The sequence below is a fragment of the Abramis brama genome, assembly GCF_963993115.1.
Source record: "Abramis brama genome assembly, chromosome: 14".
Classification (NCBI taxonomy): domain Eukaryota; kingdom Metazoa; phylum Chordata; class Actinopteri; order Cypriniformes; family Leuciscidae; genus Abramis; species Abramis brama.
The window spans coordinates 27904650-27930772 of record NC_139976.1 but is presented as its reverse complement, the minus strand read 5'-3'; the positions used below and the strand labels follow the sequence as shown (position 1 = coordinate 27930772).

Sequence of the window (26123 nt, the reverse complement as noted above, 5' to 3'; positions counted from 1 at the left end):
GCACGCTCACGCTGTTGTTGTTTCGTTCAAACATTATGGATCATGGCAAGCAGACTTTGGGACAAAAGGAGAACTAAAACAAGGATCAATATCAGCGTGGCGTTTTCGAGATGCCGAGAGCTCCCTTCACGACTTGACAGAGACGCCGTTCTTGCATGTACTTTATTAGACAGGTGAGCAAATGTACATATAACAAATCAATGTTATATAGCTCAACATGATGAAATGTTAGAATATAATCAGTATGTTATTCTAATGTTGATCTAGCTTACTGCTAGTCTCATATAGCAAACAAAAACTAACACATAGAATAACATTATAACTTTCAACACACTCAAATGCTGTTTAGTATGATGGTGTAACGTTAGACCAAATGAAACAGCGCTGCGTTACCTCACAAGTTTAATTCGTCAAATAAACTGACCTGTGTGAGTAGTAATTAAATGTCTTTATTCCTTTATATTCGCGGGACTCACGTCTGCTAATATCTGTATCTTATTAGCAATCGCGACCTGCTTCATACCACAATCATGTTAAAAAACATGAATGTTTTCACTCATCCATAAACGTTATTAGCTCCATCAGCATGACAGCAAGTCCCATCATTCCGCTTAATCACTGCGTCATCAACCTACGCCTTTGTTATTGTAAGAGGTTAGCGACCCCTAGCGGCGAAAAAAATTAAATATTGTAGCTTAAATAAGATTTGTATGCTATCAAAACATTTTTGACCCCATTGAAATTCATAATCCTTGTCACCAAATTCAATATCACAAAAAAACTACTAGCCTAAGTAAAAAAAAAAAAACCCTCAAGCTTACTGAAGACAAGTAAATAGAAAAAATAAGAACAAAGAAAATAATTACTCTCTCTGTTCGGACACGGTCCTGGAGATCATCTATGATCCATCTGTCTTTCCCCCTGCTCCACCATGGGGATCTTCAGTCCCTTCTACTCTGCTGTGGTGGTTTTTATCTTCAATCCCATCTGCTTGGCTGTTGTGGTCATCTGCTCTGCCCCTGGTGGTCTCCAGCTCTGCTGGGATGGTCTTCAGTCCCGTCAGCTCCACCATGGCCACCTGCTCTGCTGGCTCCGTCCTGGGTCACCGATCTGCCCCAGTCTCCAGTCCTGCTTCCAGTCCACGGGCCTGAAGATCCCCATAGTGGAGCAGATGACTACCACAGCAGAGTAGAAGGGACTGGAGATCCCTACGGTGGCGCAGAAGATCACAACAGCAGAGAAGAAGGGACTGAAGATCACCATGGTGGAGCAGATGACCACAACAGCAGAGTATACTGGACTGAAGATCTCCAAGGTTGAGCAGAAGACCAAAACAGCAGAGTAGATTGGACTGAAAATCCCCCTGGTGGAGCAGGCGGAAAGACAGAAGGATCATAGATGGTCTCCGTAACCATCACAGAAAAAAAAGAGAGTTCGGGACAAGACATAAAACTCCATATAAAACAAAAGACCAACCACCAGGATCGTGACACAGGTTTCTAGGCTGCTGTCACTTTAAGACTGAATGCATCGGTCCAATATACAGTTGCACAAGCATTTTCTTTCTCAACTGTTTATATTCACATAAGACATAAATTACTGTGTTTACGAGTATACTTGCAAAGACAGGCATTTTGACACAAAAGTATGTGTATTAAACCATTCAAGCCAATTTAGGCGGAAAAATTAACTCAGAACGTCCTTGTGCACGCATCACTCAATTAGCGCTTAGAAACCATCTCTCAGACAGAGCGCACATCAGTTTAGTTTAGTTTATTTATAAAGCACATTTAAAAACAAAAGTTTGTTGAAACCAAAGTGCTGTACAACTTATATAAAACAAACTTAAAACATACAAAATCAAGAAAACCAAAAGGATTCATGAAAAATTTGCGAAATAAAGCGAAATGATGTCTCTTTCGCTGCTTTTTGAGCTTCAACAGTTTAAAATCACTTGTTTTTAATCCCCAATGTTTAAAAACGTATGCAAATGATTAGCTTTCGTGACCACACAGCACAGGAATGCCACGTGAAACTGACCGGGATAGAGATGATAGTCTAAAATCTCTACAGGCTTACATATTAAATATACTATAAAAATGCGCTCAGTTTTAATCGAAACAGATGAACTTGAATCTGACAACGCTTTGGTTGGTTGTTGTAAGTATTGCAGCAGTTCAAAAAAGGTTAATGATCTACCACATTTGAAAATAACGTACCTCCTACACTAAATCTTAAACCCTAAACTTAACCGTTAACAACCATTAACTGTTAGCAAAAGCAAATGTAAGAAAAAATGCATGTGCTGAAGCAACTTTGCCATTTTAGCTTGCTTCTACAAGTCTTGAATTTCACGGGACAATGCAAAGCAGAGGACAGTGCAATGCTGTAGGTGAGAGGAGCTGATGCAAATGTTAAAATGTTTTCGTTTACAAATCATGCACTATGGTAAAAGTGTTTTGAGGACATAACATAGTATTGGGCAATGAACTACCTGACAATAAGTTTTTATTAAATGTTAATCTGCCCGTGTAATCATCATTTGTGTGAAAAGGTAAGTTCTTGGTGTTTTACTGCCACTAGTGGTCATTTCAGCTGGAAACTGCAGCAAATGTTATGTATAGGTGTGTTTTTGGAGTTTTACAAAAACATAGGTAAAACTAGGTCTGAAATTAACGATGGTTTTGTGCTAAAATGCCACAAAACCCCCCAAATTCAGGATAAGGAGGCAAAAAATGGCCCTGAGAGATCTATTACGGCTATCACAATTAATGTGAAACGTTAAATTAATTAAAAGTATCGATTGCGGCATTACATTTACAGTAGATTTGCTTATGGTGCATCATATTTCTTTTCACGTGTGGTATGCAGCGTTGAGCATTATAACCTATCACATACGTTTCTGTTGAGATTATGAATGCAATGTTCAACTTACTCACTGACTGAATTCTGAATATGCATTCACAAATTCTCTCATCATCATAAACAACAAAGTGCAGAAAAGATTTAAGTAAGAGATTAATTTTGCAGTGTAGACAGCTTCATTGATTATAATGGGAGTTTTTGCAAAAGTGAATAAATCACATTAGACTCGTCATGGACCACTTAAATGTTCTTTGCTTGCTTGCTTTATGTAATTTATTCAGAGTTTGAATAATTGTGCTAAGCGCTGGCATAAAATGTACAACAATTTCACAAAATGTCAAAATGCATAAAGGTCACCTGTTTTCACACCTGCCCCAGCATTGCTGACGTCTCCCCTGAATGGGCCAGCCTTCTTTTTCTGAGCACTCATAAGGTGACATCCCATCAGTATCAGCTGAATAGAAAGTTCAAAAGAACAGTATTTATTTTTACTAGAAATCTTTTGTAACAATATAAAATTTTTACAGTCACTTTTTATCAATTTAATGCAACCTTCCTGAATAAAACTACATATACACACTTTAAAAAAAAAAAAAAAAAAAACATTACCTATCCCATACTTTTGAATGGTAGTGTATCATCCTTTCCAAAAATAAAGCAGCACAACTGTTTTCAACATTGATAATAATAATAAAACAAAAAAAATATGACTTAGCTCATTCATCTGTACTGTCTCATATGCCCAGGAAAAGGGTCCATTATATGAATTCTAGATTTGTATAGACCGTTAGACTGTGTATGAAGCCCCAGTGTTATATTTAATGCACCTTTAAAAATGATAAAAATAGCAAAGGCTACTTGTAGAGGGGCTTACGGGGATTGTTCTGTACACTATTGATTGTGCTTTATGTATATGGTACAATATTATCTGTAGTACAATTGAACAGCCAGAGGATGAATAATAGAGGGTGTACCTGAATACATTTGTATTCATTCATTACAATATTTACTAGAAGTTACCAACTGTAATTGGAAATCTAATTTGTGTATTTGGGTGAAAACTTAAAAAGAAACGCCTTGTTTTACTTGTCTCTTTGAAATAGTAATTTAACTATGTAATGCGTGTAACTTGAGAATATTGTAACCCCAACACTGTTAAAAACAAACTCTACGCAAGTATGTGAATGCAAATGTTTCCAGCTATGCAAGCTTCATGCACGGTTGCGTTCTTAAATCTATCATCGAATCTGTTGTAGCAAACATTAGCGGAAACTGTACTACTATACTAGTTCTACTTTCTACTACTTTTCTCTTTCAAGTCAAATACTGTCATGGCAAAGCAACAGTTTAAAGAGAATGCAAGCCAAACTATATCACTCACCGCTGTGTAATGATGTCTCTTCAGACAAGTCCAAATCCAACATGAGATCATCGTCCTCCAGGTCACACGACTCCACACTCTCCAGGTTTTTGAGAATGTCCTTATAAATGTATAATGTGAAAAGAGAGTCAACACTGCAGCCAGGATCTTTGCAATCTATTATATTCACTTTTCAATTAAAAAAAAAAAAGAAAAAAGATTCCCATATCTAAAAAATAATAAAAAAAATAGTATAGTGGAAAGATTATAGAATAACTTATTTTTTAACCACTTTATATTTAGTGTCTTTAACTAGTATGCACTACTATTTAAATTAATAACTTAAAGGTATAGTGGAGGATCTTTGAGAATTTTAGATAAGACCCGCCCTCTCCACTTTTTGAATAAGTTTGATTGATTCACCAGAATGATTGACAATTAGGAGGACCAATAGTATAGGTGATCCACCCGGAAGTAAAAAATCCTCCGCTATACCTTTAATACAATGCCCTTATTGTCTAGATATGTATATTTACAGTGTACTTGTATTTAAAAAATACCTGCTTCTGAAAAAACATCTGTAAATAAATATAGATACAAACAGCAATTACGTGGCTGAGCCAAGCCCACAAATCACATAAAGGTGATTCTTTTTGGCTGTTGAAAAACATGTACCATTGGATTCTGTAGGACCCAAGAGGAATACGAAAAAACTAAAGACATTCTTGCAAATTGTGCAGCAACCCAAAAAAATCAACAGGTAGCCAAAGCCGCATACCAAGTTTTGTATCAATACGCCAATGCATTCGTAAAATACAGAACTTGCTGCAAACTTAAAAATGGCCGATGCCAAAAATGGCCGACATGGGAAAGCTTGATATAGTTTTGGATATAGACTCTGCATGCTGTACCGAATCTAAAGAGAAAAGTTTCATGATTGATCAAACTGTTGAGAAGTTATAAGCAAAATCATAAATTTTGTCTCAAGTTTCGTCTCAATACGCCAAAGCATTGCGAAGATATAGCCTAACATCCACTTTTGCGTGCTAGTCAAATTTGTAAAACTATTTCTCAAAAACTATTGGGTGTGTGTGATAAAGTGATAACTTTTTTGCAACTCAACCTCGGTGAAGATTGGATAAAATCTGAAGGAGAAGGAAAACATAAAATTAAAGTTTAGGAAATCAGAGGAAAACTGAATTTTGTTTCCAAGCTTTATGGTTCCAAAGGTATTTGCGTAAACATCAGTGCATCTTTGACCCATTGGTGGAGTTAGAAGGTTTAAGAGACTTTCAATTTGCTAGGGTTAAAATTTTGACCCTCCTCTATGTTCCAAATTTAATTCGTTTTGACCAAAGGGTTCAGTGGGCTGCTATAGACTTTCACTCAAGAATAATAATAAAAAGAAGAAGAAAACTAAGATTACACTGTTGACCTTACCCCTAACCCCGTAATACACCCGTTTGGCAAAACAACATGAACACAATAACTACAAATGTAAATAACAAAAAATCTTTGGGACAAAAAAAAAAATTCTGTTTTCTAGAGACGGGACTTTACAATCATGTTCTGATATACAAAATTAATTTGGAATTGGCAACTGAAAAAGTTCATTAGAATGGTTAAAATGGTTACTTACTTAAAAAACTTAAAAACTCTCACCTGACAAAACTTTTTACTTAAAAAAATATAAATAAAAAAATCAGGAAGCGGAGCACACTTTAGCCAAAATTAAAAGTGCAAACAAATTTAAGATAAGCATGGGTACTTTAAGGATGAGAAAGCAATTGGCAGAGTAGACTTAAGTGAAGGAGGAAGACAACTGATGCGTATTCAAGCGAGGAACAGTTCTCATGATGGAAGCCGACTCCCCCTCTCCACAACTCATCTCTCTCAGAAAAGATTTAGTGCCAGTTGAGGACCTCTGGTTAAAACCTCTTCCCCATGACCGGCTATCTACTCATGGCATGACAATAGAGGAATACTCAGAAGGGAACTGCCAATTTACAAAGCTGTGCAAGATAAAATTAGAGGTTTCTTGAATGAAAATGACTGCTAACAAAGCAACAAACGCCGCCAAATACTAAAGTCAATGAACTGCCTGACTTTGATTCTTCTCTGTTTTATAGTCTTGGTCAGTGAAATTCAGCCCTATTATTGTCTGATGGCCAGTATATTATGCTAAGTATTGTTAGATGAGAACTAAATAGCTTGATTATCCTCCCTAAATTATAGGGCTCGACATTACCACTTGCCCGATAGTCTGGGACAAGGGGATTTTTTGACGAGGCAGATGAAAGGGAATTTTACTTTCCCGACCCGACAAGTAGCCTGATTAAAACTTCAGACTGACAGAAAATAACTAGGGAAGCATCAAAATGTGAGAATGATTTGATAGTGTATTTCTGGTAACAAGTGCTGCATCCATGCCATGTCGTAATTACTGTAGTCTCAAGATGACAACACGTGACGTTATATTCTGAGCTGTTCACATCCTCGGACTGGGAATTATGCGTTTCTATGGCACCACTATCAATGCCTAAATGAATCTGCAGCGGTCAGGTGGTACAGCAGTCACGTGGTACAACTAGGAGCTCTAAGACATTATTACAAGCTGTAATGAGCAAAAATTAAACAAGCTATTATAAGCTCTACAAGGTTGTGAACGCTATTTACAAGTTGAAATCACGTAATTGCGGTAATTACGACATGGCATGACCACACCTATGGTCGTGCTGTTGAGGCTCGTGCTGCCTGTCTCTTTGAGAGAGAATTTCGTGGAGACATCGAAACAAATGAGAGTAACAGCACACATAAAGAAACTCACAGAAGAAACATACTGAGGTAAAAATTCTAAATGTTGATTTTTTTCTTTATTTATAACAAATGATATAGTAAATTAACATAATGTGACACTACCAGTAGTACCGGGTATATCAGGTACCTGCTGATAGGTGACTGATTTCAAATGCTACTGAGTGTATCTGTGTAAGCACTCTGTGACCCAAAGGTTTCTATTAACAAAGTGTTTTTCAAGTGTTAATCATTGAAGCCAATCACAGACATTTCTTTTGAGCGCATGAACCCAATGGCCAATATGAGGTGTTTAAGTTAGTCAGAATTTGCTTAACACCACTCAAAACACCTTCTTCTGCACACTCACAAACCCTTTCATTTTTACCAACAAAGTGCCAACACGATGCAAAAAAGAGTCATTGTGCAGTGTAGACAGCTTTTTTGATTAAAGCGGAATTTTTCACAGGAGTGTAGATTGATCACAGCTTCAGTGATTATATAAGGAAGCGCTTTTTGCTTGCTTTTCATTTATAACCCATACGCAATTGTAATAAACGTTTTGTTTTTCACGCTGCTCAGTGCACTGCAAAGTTTCGGATTTACAACTGTATTTAAATGCGTGATTGAATCCAAAACTGCAATGGTTGACAGTGATATAACCATACCAAAAGACAGGACAAAACAATCTGATACGGTATGTCAAAATAGATGTGCATGAAGTCTTAGATTGTAAATGTAAACTAACAAACCTGCCACTTGTTCTATGTAGTATATGTGTTTGTATGTTTGTCCTTCATTGTATCCATTTGAAGGCTAAATGTTGTTTAAATGTATTATTTACTTATATAATTATTGTCATCATGAGTAATAAACTCATTTAATTTAATTAATATTTTTATTTTTAACAGTTTTTGCTATGGTACTACAACTGGTATCGAGAACCATGACATTTTACTGGTATAGGTCCCGACTACTGTAATTTTAGTACCATGACAACCCTACTTGCATGTGTTTTGGACGTATATTAGCATGGTACATATTACTATTGACTGGGCCAAGGTTTTGTGATTTAGCCATTAAAATGCAGATAAAGTGGAAGAGGCAGATATAGTTTCAAGCTGGCCTAACTCATCTGTGAGAACAGACAATTTCTTTCTCACAAAAGGAAATCTGACCTTACAAGTAGAAACTAAATAACAAACATGTCTGAAATGTACTTGGGAAAAATCATTATCTGCAGCTCTCAGAGTAGGCTTGTTTCCCTCTGCTCAAGACACAGGATGTGCTCCTGAATGAACTTTACGGTCTGCTCCATTTCTGGTCTTTCTTTCCCATCAGACAGTAATTTGCTATGTCATGGTGCGTTTTACATTAAGAAAACAAAAGGCTTTTCTCATACAGCCTCCGAGACTTCACACAATGGTGGTACAGCCTTTCAAACATGACCCAGATGTGACCAGCGCTATTCAAACATACAATTACCTTCTCATTGCATAAGGAAGCTTGACTTTCAAAGCTTTTGCTTTTGCTTTGCTTTTATGATAAATGTCATATATTTATTTATATGTCTCACCAAACCATATGTGAAATATGCTCTGAATTAAATATGAACACAAAAAGTTGGCATAATGGAAAAAAAAAAATGTTTCTAATCGCAATGAAGAATCAGTATTTAATAATAATAAAGCAATACAGATAATAGCAATAAATGATGGACTGTTTTTTATCCCTTTTTTCAAATTTGTCCATATCACAAAATTTAAACCATCCAACCTGACGTCCATTTCTCATTTAAAAAGAAAAAAAAACGCCCCATCTTGTTTTTATAATTCGATAAAGTAATGTGTTCAATACTGTAGTAGTTTTTTTAGTAGTAGTTCATCTGTGGATGTAATCTAGAATTGTAAAAATGTATTGTAAATTGTAAACTTTCACTCTGTATCGGTTTAGATTTTTTTCTATTGTGATAGGACCTCCCAGCTAGAAAATCCAGTTTAAGATTATAGCTGTGTTTTAGAACAAGGACACTTGTTTTCTAACTGATCTGGTGCACATTGGTGCAAGTAGAATTGTCATCCCAATTTAAGATGGTCAATCAGATTTTTGGAGCATGATGGCTTGTCAGTCAAGGAGCCATCTTACGACCCCTTCACACCAAGAACGATAACTATAAAGATAACTAAATTAGTGTCCACACCAATGGACGATATCGTTCTGTTTATTCTAAGCACGTGCTTGTCTGTCACTTTAAATAAAGCTTGTTACAGCAGGATTGATTCTGATTGGCTGTCAGTGTGTTTACCATTCATCAGCTGGATAAAATCATTCTGAAAGTGATTCCAATGATATTGTTTCTCTGTGCCGTTATCGTTATAGCTGTGGCGTGAACTCTGCTATTCTTTAATATTGAGAATGACTTTTAAAACTATATCTTTATCGTTATCTTTATAGTTATCAAAGTATTCAAAGTGCAAGCTTTTGAAAACGAAACCGTTATCATCTCTGTGTAAACTACAAAAAACGTGAATCTGTGAAATGGTGATGTCATGCACATGCGTAGGCTATTACGTGCTTAGTCTATAGGCTTTTTTTTTTAAAGTAAGAATTAAGGGGTGGCATACGGACATCATCACAAGTGGTTATAAGATTTGATGTTTCTTACAACAGACTCAAGCATGATATATATTTTTTCTAAGCCTTTGTGTTAAAAGGTTTTGACATTTTCTTAAAGGAAGTAAAAAGGTCTTTATATCAAGGGAGAACATTCTAAAATTGGGATTACAGTGAATGTTTCTGGCTTTGTGATGATGAAATTTGCCCAGAAGACAAAGTAATAATACAGTATTATCAAGATTAACATCCTTAGAATGAAGATCGGACAAATAAATGATAGATTATGTAATTTGTGTCTATAGGCATGTGTGCTCGGCTCGAGTGCACTGTAGTAAAATAATGCGTATGTGCGCAGCCTTTCTTTACAAAGTGACATCTCCAACTACTTGTCTGTTATGCATAATATGGCGTTATTAGTCATTTTCGCGGATCCGTGTGAACGGGTCGTTTTGATAACGTAGTCTTCTCTGCAAAGAAAAAACGTTTCAGTTTTTATCACATCACTGTCGTGTAAGCGAACTTAAAAGACTAACTTGAAACCAGCCGATCTGCATATTTCCTTAAGTGAACTGGATGACAATAAAGGTCTACATGAGAAACACATCTCCTAAACCTTCACGTTGGAATTCTTGACACTGCGTGCTTTTGCTGTTCTGAGTCCCAGCAGCAAACTGAAACAAGCCAGAAAATATTACTAAACTGACAGATTACGACAGATTATGGAAGGAAGGACGGACGGTTTTTGAGAGGTACTTTTAGAGGCAGAAGGGGTGGGAGAGAAAGTCAATATACTCAATATTTTACTCAATATTTTAGAGGGGTTCTTGTGTCAGTGGTGTGTGACAGCCTGAACACATTGTATTGAAATGATGTAGCACTCTAGGCAGTGGAGGGAGACAGAAAAAAGAGAGAGGATGTGAAAAGTAGATTTAATGTCTGTTGTATTTAGGTCATCAGTTCTTTGTTAACATTTTGCACCAGACAGGTAGTTAGCGAATTAATGAAGGACCTCACGTAAATAAAACTTTCCCCACGCAATTAAAATGACTGGGAACTTTGACTTCATTCTTCAAAGAGAACAAAAAAGCACAATAAAGGTATCATTAAAGAAGTCTATGCAACGCAAGCGCTATATTTCAAATTTTATAGCTGTATGTGAGGAACAGACTAAAGTGTAAAAGACAATATACTGTACAGTCAGCTAGCCATTATTGCAAAATAAACACAGACAGGGTGATTAGATCTTGTATCACCCTGAAGGTTTAATGAGATGGTTTCGACAACTAGATCAACTGATTCACTCAAGGAAAAAAAAGAGTGGTAAGTTATTAAATGTATTAATGCATCAGGGAGAGCTAGGTGGATGGCAAGATTTTTTTAACTTATTTTCTGGTCTGTTCTTCACACACAGCAGTCAAATGGTTTCAGATGACTAGCTGTTGTATTGTAGTAGTTGTACAGACCAATTTCTTTTGTATAACCATTTTATAGTGGTGAGTGGTAAAAAATGTCTCAAGATGCACACCAGTAATGTTTTTTTTTTTTTTTTTTTTAAGGCACATTTATAAAAGCTGCTTAAATGTCCTAATTGAACAAATGCCTAATCCTGGCTTAATCTAAGCCCTGTTTGTGAAACCAGGCTTAAATTTGACAAGTCTAAGTGGTCATAAAGTCACTGTTGGCTGTTCAAAATTGGCCAACCACACAACTCCTCGAACTCTGTTGCTGCAACCATTCAGCTGTTCACAGTTAAGTTTGCTGTAAGTTTTGTTGGACTTTGCTCCTTAGTTTGTGCACATTCTGTCAAAAAACACAATGTTGGAATCATCACCTCGTCTGGATCGTTCTATACATTGCAGAAGACCAGACCACTCACCATGAGCTCAAGAGATCCACCCATTTACCTGCCATGGACCCGATTGAGAAATCGGTTCAAGTGCTTGGTTGAGCGCTCATGAAACACTGCGCTAAGATACTGCCATTTCCTGATTCACCCTCCTCAGTCTCCATCTCCACACGCTTAATGGCGGTCCCATGAGCACTCTGGCCAACTCAGGATGATTGCAGTGGCTTATTGTTGCAATGTTTGCTCCAGTTAGAGATGGAGCCGCAGTGCTATCCCACAGAAAGAGCTAAAATTGCCTTTGTCATCTCCTTGCTCACTGGTAAAGCGCTGCAGTTGGCCAGTACTATCTGGCACCAGGTCGGCCCCGTCATCAAGCTGTCAGCGACTTATTGGTCAAAAAACAGCTTTATCATCTACATCAGGGAAACTCATCGATTACAGTTTATGCTCTACAATTTGCCGGCCCACCTCGCCACCTTTTGCTAGGGGTTGAAGCCCTCACTTCGGCTGCGTCTCTCCGACTACGATGACACCATGGGCCTAGATCTTCAGCACTCCACTGACATAATATATGACAATCCATCTATTATCATAAAATGATTTTGATCTGACACAAATTCATGTTATTTTTCTTTGCCAACAATCTGGCCCAAAAACATATTTATTTCTCAGGGTAAGATTCTCTGTTCTTGGTTTACTGTCCCAAAAGCATTTAGTAATGGGAGGGAGAAGAGATGGTAAAGGAAAGGGTAAGGAGGAGAAAAAGTAGTAAAACAATTACATCTACAGAAAACTAGATCATCAAATTGGAAGATATAAAGACATCCATACAATGGCCACTAAAGTGAGGGCTATGACTTGTCAAGCTGAATTGTCATGTGGAGAGACAGGTCAGGACAATCATGGTACAGGGTTAGATCAGGGTTAGATCAAGAAAATCTACACACTGAAAAACATTAGTTTGTACAAATTGCTTGCGAAAATGTAACAAAATTTTGGTGTCAACAGGCCTCAAGGCTGTCAATCTCCAAAAATTACCATAAAAAAAAGGAAATTATTTAAAAAGTTATCTTTAAAAATCCATCCCATAAATCCATACAATAGATTTATTACAAAGATCAATTTTATGTTGTTATTTACTAAAATCTTTGGTAACACTTTATAATAAGTATAGTGTAATAAAGTACTTACAAATCATTTGCAAACCACTAAAAACCATAAAGTTTATAGTTAATTAATAGTTTATAACTGTAGTTAATACATTAATAGACAATACCATTTTCTGTGACCTAATCTAAAGTGATAACTATTTACAGTTAAACCATTGTTTTATGGCAGAATTTCCACTTTGGGTTAAATATTCCATTAACAAATAAATAAAACCATTCTCTCTGCATTTTCTCCATGAAGTACGGCATATCATCTCTATTTGCTGTATTTATAAGGAGACTTATTTAGTCTAAGTTATGGCTGCTTATCGGATCTTGTGAAAATACTGTACTGTGCACAGTGAGTGCCATTTGCTCAGCTCCGTCAGGTCAGGTTCCAGAAGCTGGGGTTGCTTTAATCAAAATTCTTCTATTAATTGCTCACCCTCATGTAAAGTCCGTAAGACCTTCGTTCATCTTTGGAACACAAATGAAGATCTTTTTGATGAAATCTGAGAGCTTTCTGACTCCCCATAGACTGCAACGTTATTACCACTTTCAAGGTCCAGAAAGATCGTAAAGACATTGTTAAAATAGTCCATGTGACTACAGTGGTTCAACCTTAATGTTATAAAGTGAAGAGAATACTTTTTGTGCACAAAAAAACAAACATAACGAGTTTATTCAACAATTTCTGACGCTGTTCACATGAGCACCGTGACACATGCGTGTGGTGCTGATTCAGCAACCGGCCAATTCTGAGCTGGCGTTCTGACGTAGAACCCGGAAACGCTGCACTGTGTTTACAATGTGAACAGCGTCACAGACTGACATGGAAGAGAAGGAATGGTTGAATAAAGTCATTATTTTTGTTACGCTTTTCCCCATTATTGTTGAATCACGGAGGCAACACCAGTTATTTTGCCAAGAGATCTCTTATTTATTATTTGTATGCGTCAGACATACGAGAGAAATAGCCATAGGAGAGGAAGGTTACAGGAGAGGTGGTCTTCATTCCAGATTTCTATGTTCCCCTCTCTGTCCTCTCTCCTCATCTCTTTCCTCTCACCCCCTCTCATGCCAGCTGTATATGTTTCTCTCTCTCGGGTGCTACACTATAAGGATTGACCTTATATACACCACTGAGGGTAAGGTAGAAAAACCTGGTAAGGTAGAAAAACATGTTGCTTATGTTTAAAATGGACCGTATACCTCATGTTTACACATGGTACAATCCACTTTCCATATAAAGAAAACTGTCCTTCAATTTGTGGTACATATGCATCAGTGGAAAACATATATTGCATTGCACACATACTTCTACGTCAAATATAGCTCATCCCATATCTCTCCTCAGCACATATGTAAAACATACTCTGACTTCACAAAATACATTATATAAATTATTATGAACATTAATAAAGAAAATAATACTGAAAATAACATTAACATTAAACAGTAAAATTTTAGTTTTAAAAAAGTATTCTCATTGATTCATTACCTGAACAACTATAGTCACCTTTCTGGACCTTGAAAGTGGTAATAACGTTGCAGTCTATGGAGGGACAGAAAGCTCTCAGATTTCATCAAAAATATCTTCATTTGCGGGTTTGGACCAACATGAGGGTGAGTAATTAATGACAGAATTCTGGATGAACTAATCCTGTAATGAGTCAAAGAAACTAAAACAAAGCAACTTAAAAACTGACCTCATTTAATAGCTAATGAACAAGCCAAAAACACCTCACTATGGAACAAAGTCCAGCCCTGAGAAATACTGCAAGTCATGGACACAGTAGATTACTTAAAAAGGATGACTATGCTTGTAAACAGACTTGTGTTCACATTTCTGCCCACTGTAACTCTGTAATTTTTTTAATGCATCAAGAAGGGTTCTCTTTTCCTTTTTCCATTTTTTAGGGGTAGGGTACATCAGGGCTAAAGGGCCGAGGTAAATGTCACATTTGATTTTATTTCCTTCTAAACCACTAGATAGGGATAGTAGGGAGTAGGGTAGTAGTAGTAGGGAGTAGTAGATGGCAGAATTTTTCTAAACCTGTCAATGTGTCTGATCCTTGATGCGATTGTGGGCAGCAACACAATGTCAATTCAAATGTGAATTGTTAAAAATACCCAATATATTTTAAGACAAAAGTCTAGTTAATGATTTTCAGTTTCAAGGTAATTAAATCGAAAGTTTTTCAATAACTGAAGAATATGTAAAAGTATGGTATTTGGGGTAAATAGCGATCCTATTGTTGGGGTTAGATTAAAATAGTTAATATCATTTATTAAGTTGGGTGTCTACCTTGGAGATAATAACCACATTTATAATGAAACTAGAGGTCGACCGATAGTGGATTTTACCGATGACGATAAGTAGGCCCACGCTGGCCGATAATCGATTAATCAACCGATAGTTTATTTTTAATGGATACTAAATGAAAACAAACATAACACAAAAATAGTGCTAAACTTTATTACAAAAAATTGAAAAACAACTGTACTTTTTAAATATAAAAAAAATATGAATATATTGATTATACCTTGATCGTTATTTATGATCGTTATTTACTAATGTTAAGAGATACAACTTTAAAATGTAAAAATCTATTAGTAAATGTTGAAATTAACAATGAACAATATTTGTATTAACCTTATTAATGTTGCAAGTGGAATCTAATTGTAAAGTGTTACCATTTCACATAAATCCAAAGTCATGCATGCTTAAAGTGGCCATATTTATATCTACACAAAGGCTATAGCATTGAAATTAGACAAATGTGTATATTGTATGTATACTCTCACACTATATTTGCTTCAATTCTAGTACACTTGATTATCTAATCAAAATAGCTAAATATTTTGTTCCAGCAATCGGCTATCGGTGCCAATTAATCGGCAAAACCGGTCAATCGACCTCTATATGAAACCATATTTTAAAATATAATTTCATATAAAATACTGAAAAGCCATATTTAATTATGGGATACTATTTATTTAAATAGTTTTTTATTTACCAAAATAAACAGAATATGGTACAAACTTTGCTGAAATTATTGTTTTGAAGGTGTATTAGAGAGACAACTTGGTTATTATGCAAAACATATTACTTTAGCTAAAGTATTTGTATCTTTTTTTCTGCAATCATACACTTTGAAAGTAGTGAAAAGTACATTTAGCCCCATTGCACCCTAAAACTTTTTTACCATGGGAAAAAGTTACTTAGTTACACCCTTTGTGGTGTTTAAAATTAAAATCCAATGCTTTAGGATCTTGCAGATTCTTCAGGGGATGGTTATAGTTTGGGTTTTGCCTTCAGGAAAGAAAAAAACATGAGAAACGTGTTATCTTAATGGATTCAGTGCCATAGTGAGGGCCCTCAAGTGACGCTTGGCAGGCAACAACAACAGACGGTCCTGGTGAACTAGGGAGATGCATCAAACTTCTAAACAGCCCAAATGACTAGGCAATGTTGAGAACGTGGCCATGAAAGCCCATATGACGAGAGTGAAAGCGAGGGAGATCAGAACAGAGTATAAAAGAGTGAAAGAAAGAGAGAAAAAAAATTATGTATAATAATGTCACAGCATCTCTCTTGCAAACAACAATCTTGTAGCAATTAATCTTGTTGGAAACAAGCTGCCCCCTAGTGGAGCACTGATCTGACTGGTCAGTTATTTTGCCTATTCCCCCTTTTTTTTATGTTTCTTAATTAAAACGGCAATGTTTTGATAAAAACAAATCATTGTCAGGCATGTCATACGAAAATCAGTTTGATCGAAACACTGCTGGTTCATTTTCCCAGAAGTGAAAGACTCTAAATTTAAAATACATCCTATATACATTTATTTTGTCAACTTTTATGAGTACACTACCAAATGGCCTCCTATAATTTTAGCTTGTTTGGCTCCACAGTGTCTCAGACACTTCACTTTGAAACACAGTTTCATGACTTTCATATCCTACGTTCAGCATAAACCCAAGTCAAGACAGCAGGTGTAAACACACAGCACACTGGGTCAGCTGAACTGTCTGAGGAAACACACATAAGCAGTGGGGAGGAAATCATCCTTTCTGACTCGGCCAATCAGAAAAGGAGCACTGATATTTGAGCGTGACAAACGTTCTGTGAGGAGCTTTCTCACTTGGTTGGCAAGTTCTTGACAAGTCACAGTGTGTGTGTGTGTGTGTGTGCGTGCGTGCGTGTGTGTGTGTGCGTGCGTGCGTGTGTGTGTGTGTGCGTTTGTTATTTACTGTTTCACATTTACAATCGCATTTTGTTGAAATGGTTACCAGGGAGTCAAATATTTTCTAGCTCAAATGATTTGCTTATAGAGTTCTGCAGGGGGGACGCTTCTTTGTAGGCCAAAACAGAGAAACAAGTTAGAATTTTAGCACTTCTGGTTCCACTGTCTTGAAGTCAATGGGTTTTTTGGTTAAATGCCTGAAGTAAGGTATAGTTAAAACAAGTTCAAGATATTTTCACGTTTTATTCCGTGAAATAGAATACATCATTAATACCACCTTGTAATTTATTTTAAAAGTTTTTACTTGTTATGAAAAGGACGTTGCCATCAAGTGGCTAAATGGGACTACAGAGGTTTTCGGGGATAGTAAACCTCATCAAGCAAAACAGGAAAACTAGTCCGAAGTATCTACTCACTAGTCCGTTTTCACTGTCTTGTGTTTATATTCACTTTCGTGCAAACTATTCTAACTCAAAATTTCAGGGAAAAGTTATTAAATAAAGACTGAAAGAGATTGTGTAAGCTTAATGGTTGTTACGTTAAATTCATTCAACCGTACACTGTAAAAAATTTGCTGTAGTTTTGCAGCTGTTTGCCAGTAACTTACTGTAGATTTAAATCGATGTTATTTACTGGCAACAGTTTGCTCAAAGTTAAATGAACATTAAACATTAACAAGTCTTTGTCTTTACAGAATAAAACTATAAAATAACAACCTAATGCAAAGCATTCTGGGAACCAGAAATCTTCATCAACCTTTTTCTGTTTTTTTCCTTCAGATTTTGGTTCCCAGAATGCTTTGCATGAGGCAGTTATTTTAGTTTTATTCTGTAAAGATAAAGACTTGTTAATGTTTAATGTTCATTTAACTTTGAACAAACTGTTGCCAGTAAATAACATCAATTTAAATCTACAGTAAGTTACTGGCAAGTAGCTGCCAATAATACTGTAATTTCTACAGATTTTTTTAACAGTGTAGTGTAGTTCGTTAATAGCCTACTTTTAGCTTTTTACTTCTGCTGAAAGTATGCAAGCTTGAAAATGCATGAAACTTGTGTTCATTTGTGAAGATTATCATGATGAACAAAACATGTAAGAATCATAAAGTGTTGTTGGTAACAGCTTATTTTCTGAAATAATCCAAAAGCCAATGGAAAAATCTTATTGGGTTTTTGTCGAGAAAACCAGGGTGATGCTAACTTCTGGATTGGCCAAAAAAAAGCAACATCACAACATCACTGCAGCACTCTATACATGCCGGTTAAGTCCTTATTGGAGCTAAGGAGAATCCATACCAAGTTCTGGCATGAAACTCTAGACGGCGCAGGCTGAGAGGTACAAACTCAATTTGGTAGCGATCGCATCGTCATTTACATAACGCAGCAAATACTGGTTTTGTTTGCTGTTAGCAGTCTGCAGCGCGCTTTCAGAAACCCCACACCTTCCCCAGCTCCACCTGTATAGATCTGCTATGGGGGTTATCACATGCTCACAGCAGCACGTCTGTGAATGTATTGGCAGTAGTACTTGTATTGGCAGAAGTACTCGGTACTTGTTCTGCAGCAAGTTTTCTTATATGTCGTTGTACATATTGCGGCAGTTCAGATGTGAAACACTTTTGCTGAAGCAACATGCCATTTTAGCTTGCTACTACAAACCTTTACTCTCTTTTATCGTGACTCGTGTTTCTCCTGAGCAAAGTTTTTCTATGTTAGAAGTCATAGATATGGCGCTGCTTATGTGATGCACATGACAAAATATATTAATTTACAAATCAAGCATTATGGTAAAAGTATTTAATATTAGCAAATATTTACTTAATGACAATTGTTCATTTCAGCTGGAAGCGCCACAATGATTTATTTTATTTATTTATTAAAATGATCAGTTTGTGATTAAATAATCCGTTTTTGAGCAAGTGTCGAATAAGTTGAAGGATAGTATTTAAAGGAAACAAAGACCCAAGCTGAAAAAGCTACAGACCACCTATGAAAAGACTAAGGCAAATACTGCCACTAGACTGGAAAGGATGAAAATACTAAATCTGGAATGTCTGGAAACAAAGTTGTGTTTACAGAATATCAGGTAATTTATAAAATAGATAGATACAAGCCCAGTTATGATTGGCGGAGCAGTGTTCGAAGCCATTGTAAAATACTATATAAACACAATCGTGATCTGATTACATCACTATTTCTATGTGTAGCTTCAACCATTCTGCTAAACATTGCTAAAAAAACTACATTGCTAGATGGAAGAATTATTGTTATCAATAAATGATTACATTTTTGTTGCATAGTGATTGCTATCAGGATATGAGGAGGCTTTCAAACAGTAAACAAAAAAGATTTCTGTAGAGAATCAACTATTGTATCTTTAAACAAAAAGATATTGCATGAATACATAAGACTTAAAAGTAGTGCATGAGTCATATTTTATATTCTACTTTTATGATACATTATTGTTTTGTTTTGTTTTGTTTTTTTACTTTTGAAGCTTGAGAGCTCCAGTTCCCATTCATTTTCACTTCATGTAAAAGATCATCTGCAAAACAGCTAATTTTGTGTTTCATAGAAAAAAAGAATGCCATATGGGTTTGGAACAACATGAGGGTGAGGAAATGAACTATTATGTAGGATGTTCTGTAAGATGATAAGCTTATTGAAATGGTTGACGCTTTGAATGTTTGTGAGGTTCTGCTGCCCCCATGTGGCCCTTGAAGGTAGGCTATTAAAGAGGCTACACAGCACTAATTCAGCTGCTTTGTTCAGCTGCTTTCCTTCAGAAACGGAATTGAAGTTCATCAGACCAGAGAATCTTGTTTCTCACAGTCTAAGATTTTTAGGTGTGTTTTTGCAAACTGCGAGTGGGCTTTAATGTGTCTTCACTGAGAAGTGCAACAGGAAATGGCGTATTGATCAACGCAACATGGCGCTAAACTACTTACCTCAAGCTCCATTTGCAAAATTGGCATGCCAAGATGGCCTCTTTTCCCTAGCCTTGACCGCATCTGTTTTCAGGCCTTCCCACTTAGCTCTCTCCAGCGCTGGACAGCTTTTCTAATATTAACGTGGGACCTAGACATACCCCTTTATTTTCCAGTGATTTCTTCTGAGCTTTTCTCTTTTGTATTGTGTCCCATCTCCATTTCTGCAGTCTTTCTTCAATTCTCCCTCTTGGGCCCTGTCCCAAATGGCGCACTTCATGCGGACTTTTGGTCTCGTGGACTTGAATTGCGCGTGCTCGCTGAGTCTACGAGTCCGTAGGCCATCCAATTCAGCATTTTACCGCTCTGAAGTGTGCTCAGCAGCGCCCCCTTTGTACCCTTGAAGCGGTCTTCCGCGAAGCCCGCATAGAAGCAGGCTCCACGCACTTTAACTACCCAGGAATCCTTGCGAAAGGCCAATCAGACAACAGATGGAAGGAGATTTCACTCACGGATAATTGTTGACATGGCTGAGAAGAAAATATTACGGTTTTTATGACCTAAATGTACATTTTACCAGTTGTTACCTACAGTTTATACAAACATTATGGTCATCGACCAGTGGTTGATGTCTCAAACATAATAATAGCGCGTTTAATAATAAGATAGCATTATGATTCATTAAATAAATAGAACCGAATGTCAGGGCTTTACTGAGTCATATGTAAACATAGTATGAATATTGAAACCTGTAAATTGAAAAAATTATGTTTAAATTATGTTTTAAAATTGTAATCTTAGTTCAAAATGGAACATTATGTAGCCTATTATTATGTACAACTGTATACATCATTTAAATAAGCATGATATATCTATTGTTTAATGCCCAGGTGATATGCACAATATCAAAATATAGAACTGTAAAATTAGGATGTGTAGTTGACATGCAGATAAGACGTCGGAGCGCAAAAATGTGATTTCTCCTGTCCAACAACAACCAGGCCGTTATTTCCGGCGTGCCGATCGAGTCTGTCCCAAAAATACCTCTCAATGTGCCCTCGTGGACTCGCGCCAAGGGCCCTATAGGTCTGCACTACATGACGTCACCAAAGTGTGGACTCTGAGGAAGTCCACAAGTCCGGAGTGTGCCATTTGGGACAGGGCCTTGATCGTTCTCTCTCCTCGGCCGCCATATGCCACCTACTGCTGATTGGCTACATGTTTGTTGTTGTATCGGTCCGACTAACTTCCAAACAGCATATTTCAAAAACGACTTTCCCCAACTTTAAGTGGCAGCTGTACGCACTCATCAGTGCCAAATATAATTAACAAATTTTATTAAATATTATTTAGCAAAAAGTATTACTATAATACACTGAATCATTTAAAGCAATGATAGGAAAATGCAGCTGTTGTTTATCTAATATGTGCCATATTTACAAAAATAAATATTTTGCTAAATAATAACTAAACAGAGACGCACTTACACTAATTGAAAGATTTGTAATCTGGCTTAAAGAGAAAGATAAATATAATAGGGAGAGGCATTTAACAATATATTATAGATGCAAAGGAGGATAAAGGCTAGCGCTTTGAGAATAAATGCCAAGTCATCCTCTCATTTGACTTTGATTTCACCTCACCATTTACTAACTGCCATGAAGCTGACAATCTGATCGTCTGCTTCCAGAAGAAAGACAAATGACTATCAGCAGGAGCCAATTTGGAGTTCTCAGAATTATGATGCGTAATCAGAGACACACCTTCAATTACTCAAGCTGACAGACTTATCCAGTCATTCTCTGAGCACAAGACAAATCTCACTTTAAAGGGGATGTCTAATGCTTTTTCATGCATACTGACTTACAGCGGGGGAAATAAGTATTGAACACGTCATCATTTTTCTCAGTAAATATATTTCCAAAGGTGCTATTGACATGAAATTTTCACCAGATGTTGGTAACAACCCAAGTAAGCCATACATACAAAGGAACAAACAAAAATAAGTTCAGAAATTAAGTTATGTGTAATAATGTGAAATGACACAGGTAAAAAGTATTGAACACATGAAGAAAGGGAGGCGCAAAAAAGGCATTGAAAGCCAAGACAACTGCTGAAAACTTACAGTAATTAAAAAGCAATCCAGCCCCCTGTCAGTGGAAATTAATAACAGCTGGTTCAGTCCCAAATGATGGCTTACAAAAAGGTCTCATTGCCAAGGTGTCACACAAGACACATCTCATGATGGGTAAAAGCAAAGAGCTGTCTCAAGACCTTCGCAACCTAATTGTTGCAAAACATAATGATGGCATTGGTTATAGGCGCCATTCTAAGCTTCTGAATGGTCCAGTGAGCACTTTTGGGGCCATAATACGGAAGTGGAAAGACAATAATTTCACCATAAATTTGCCTCGACCAGTGCTCCTCGCAAGATTTCTGATAGAGGAGTGAAAAGAATAATCAGAAGAGTTGTCCAAGAGCCAAGGATCACTTGTGGAGAGCTTCAAAAAGACCTGCAGATAGCAGGTACTGTTGTCTCAAAGAAAACAGTAAGTAATGCACTCCACCGCCATGGCCTGTATGCACGCTCACCACGCAAGACTCCATTACTGAAAAAAGCATGTTGAAGCTCATTTAAAGTTTGCTGCACAACTTTTGGAAAAGCCAGTGAAATACTGGGAGAATATAGTGTGGTCACATGAGAGCAAAATTTAACTGTTTGGATGCCATAATACACACCATATTTGGAGGAGAAATGGCAGTGCACATTAACCTAAAAACACCATACAACTTGGTGTTGGCTCTTGGACAACTCTTCTGATTATTCTTTTCACTCCTCTATCAGAAATCTTGCAAGGAGCACTGGTCGAGGCAAAATTTATGGTGAAATTATTGTCTTTCCACTTCCGTATTATGGCCCCAAAAGTGCTCACTGGACCATTCAGAAGCTTAGAATGGCGCCTATAACCAATGCCATCATTATGTTTTGCAACAATTAGGTTGTGAAGGTCTTGAGACAGCTCTTTGCTTTTACCCATCATGAGATGTGTCTTGTGTGACACCTTGGCAATGAGACCTTTTTGTAAGCCATCATTTGGGACTGAACCAGCTGTTATTAATTTCCACTGACAGGGGGCTGGATTGCTTTTTAATTACTGTAAGTTTTCAGCAGTTGTCTCCCTTTCTTCATGTGTTCAATACTTTTTCCCTGTGTCATTTCACATTATTACACATAACTTAATTTCTGAACTTATTTTTGTTTGTTCCTTTGTATGTATGGCTTACTTGGGTTGTTACCAACATCTGGTAAAAATTTCATGTCAATAGCACCTTTGGAAATATATTTACTGAGAAAAATGATGACGTGTTCAATACTTATTTCCCCCGCTGTATGTACATTGTTAAAGAGTTGGGTTCTCACGCTAAACATGGCCAAAGTTTAAAAAAATGAGTAGGACAAAGTATTTCTGTGTCAAATACACTCCTTCAGGGTTCGTATAAGTTTCGGGTATAAGATACTTTTTTTTTTGAGTATGGCTATGTATGACGTCATAAAGGGCGGAATTCCTTGTATGGGCACTTCTCCCGGAAGAGCGCACACACACATCAACCAGAGCGAGAGCAAGAGCAACACCCATCAACGTGCTTTGTTCGGGTTACGGAAGTCATCGGCAGAACTTCACGGCACGCCTCCAGGAGTTTGAATGTTTTCGGAAAGAAGCGGTACAGCTGTGTATGAATGATGCAATACTAGGTACTGAAGATTGACATGAGATTGGCAGAAACTGTGTGCAATATGTCCCCTTTAAAGACACAAAAAAATCAACTGTGTTCATCAACTGTGATTTTAAAAGTCAACCATTAAGCACACAGATTCAGACAAGTTTGGCCGTGTATTTTAGGAGCTTGGAAAGAAGATTGCAGAGAGTTGCCTAGAGCAGTGGTTCCCAAACCTGTCCTGAAGGACCCCCAACACTGCACGTTTTCTTTGTCTCCCTAATCAAACACACCTGATTCAACTCATCAGCTCATTATCACATGGGTTAATGAGCTGATGAGTTGAATCAGGTGTGTTTGATTAGGGAGACAAAGAAAATGTGCAGTGTTGGGGGTCCTTCAGGACAGGTTTGGGAACCACTGGCCTAGAGGAGCGATTCTCCACCACAGGGCCAAAGACCACAAAGGCTAGTTGTACAAGCAAATTAAAGAACCACTACTAAAAACTTTTTGTTTGTTTTTTAAATAGATAAAATAATGAAACTCAATAATCCACTAATTATGAAAATGTTTATCAAACATTTCTTCTCTCTTGTAAGTTGCTTAGGTCAATCATTTCATAAAGCTTTGGACTCACCATGCTGTTGAGATCAGAGTCAAAGCTTCCACAGGGGTGTCCAGAGTCTGCCAGTGCCTCCATCCCCTCTTCATCCCACATGTAAGTCCCTCCAGAGCTGTCTGAGGGCGACAGGTCCAGAGACGAGCCATGAGGAAAATCGCCTGTAGGAGATGTCCCATGTTCAAAGTCATCATTACCAGCTGAAAGACAGACAATAAAATGGGTGAGAAAGTGACAGAGAAATATATTTTAAAGTAATCTTAGTGACAGTATGGATCTGCTCAAATTGTTTAAATATGACAACCTTTTTCAAAAGCTAATCAGACAGGATTCTAAGCACCATAAGCACATTCAAGATGGAATACGTTTCCAAAAGGCTGTTCATTCATCAACATCATTATGCTGCCTTCTAAGGTACATTGTCTTGGCCAAAATATAAGGCAGCATCAAACCGTGTATACAGCTTTGCATATACACAATGCATATACAATATTGCATACAATTCTGAGAAGTACTGATAAAAGAAAATAAGTTTATGTACATACAAGTCAGGGACATTTCCTCAGACGAGGCAAGGGAGGCAGTGCCTCATAAAAAAATTGGATGAGAAAATAATCCTTATTATAAAAATAAAAATGCAAATATTACAAAGTGTGACAAAATAAAAGTGTGTAAATCCCTCGTTTTTCTGAAGTGACACTGTCCAACAGCGACAACAGCAGGTAAAGTTAAAGTCCGCATCTCTCTTGCCTTCTCTGAGCCCATTGAGAGTGGCGGAACTAAACTTTAATACATGGGGTGGCCAAGGCTACTTTAGAGGTCCATAGACTGTGAAAGAATATCATGTGTAATACTTATTGTTGTTTTATTGTTTAGGCACATGTGACATTGTATTTCTAATAAATAAGCTACCAAAATTGTAGAAACCAGTCAAAATTTTTGACTGATTTTGAACAGCTCTGCGCTTGTTAATTTAAGAATTGTTTATTCTTAATTGTCTGTGTTTTGCAAATAACGTTAATATTCTCTTAATATTTAACGTTAATACATTAATGTGTTGCGCTGCCGTGCATCAAAATAAATGCTTCTTTCAAGAGGAGGTAAAACAGATGTAGCCAATTACATTTTGGACACCCCTGGACACCCCTCTGGCTCCGCAACAGCCCATTGAGTTTTAACAGACCCCGTAATGCGTGTGATGGGTTTGGTGCGGGGTAATTGAGAATGAATGGGGAAAGTCACATGAGCGCTATGGTTGGATATGATTGGTTCATGCGATAAATCCGCCTTGTTTTCGTGTCTACCTGAATGATCTATCTGAATTAACTAAATGATTGAGTTGGGAAGACTAATTAAAAAGTAAGTAAACAACTCAGCCACTTAGATTTCACCGCTTTATGTCACGTCAAGATTAAACTTGAAATGGCCTCAAAAACGTGATGACTGCTGGGATTTTTTAGTAAACAATTAGCTTGGTGAAATTAAAGGTACATCTTCGTGTCTGTGATCACCAGTGTTTATTGAGCTTGATAACTGATGATTCGAAAATAAGTTCACTATTAAAAATAACAGCTGAACATCAGATCACATTCGCAAATAAAATTGTTACAGCCTATTCCTATTTCGGAATAAATGTATTAAAAAAAAAATGCCTAAAAAACACTAACTTGAGATTTTTTTACTTGGTTTTAATAAATAGAACATTAATTACATTGTTAATGTAAATATACAAAATAGAATTGCATTTGGGTTCTTTTTTATGTGGTATAAAGTAATGTTTAACCAGAAAAATGTGACAATATTAAGTGTAACTGGGACATGAATTTAAAGTTGATTGATAAAAAAACATTTAAAAAAAAAATGTGAGGACTTTGCCTCCTCAGAACACCACTGATACATATAGGCTATGGGTGCTTCTCATTTCTTATTTGTGCATCCTCGTTTCCTTTCCTCGCTTCCTTTCCTCGCGTCTCAGCTCCGCCC

General features: G+C 36.9%; 1 protein-coding gene across 3 annotated transcripts in view; it reads right to left on the bottom strand.

Annotated features, from left to right (window-relative positions):
• The window catches only part of ccser2b (coiled-coil serine-rich protein 2b), an 83108-nt gene that overhangs the window by 33267 nt on the left and 23718 nt on the right, over nucleotides 1-26123 (bottom strand). For all 3 annotated transcript variants that reach the window (XM_084135687.1, XM_084135686.1, XM_084135688.1), the window contains exons 3-5: nucleotides 24159-24340; nucleotides 4247-4346; nucleotides 3223-3319 (exon numbers count right to left, since the gene is read on the bottom strand). In XM_084135687.1, coding sequence (XP_083991813.1) covers nucleotides 3223-3319; nucleotides 4247-4346; nucleotides 24159-24340 — 379 coding nt within the window. The remainder of the gene's footprint in view (nucleotides 1-3222; nucleotides 3320-4246; nucleotides 4347-24158; nucleotides 24341-26123) is intronic.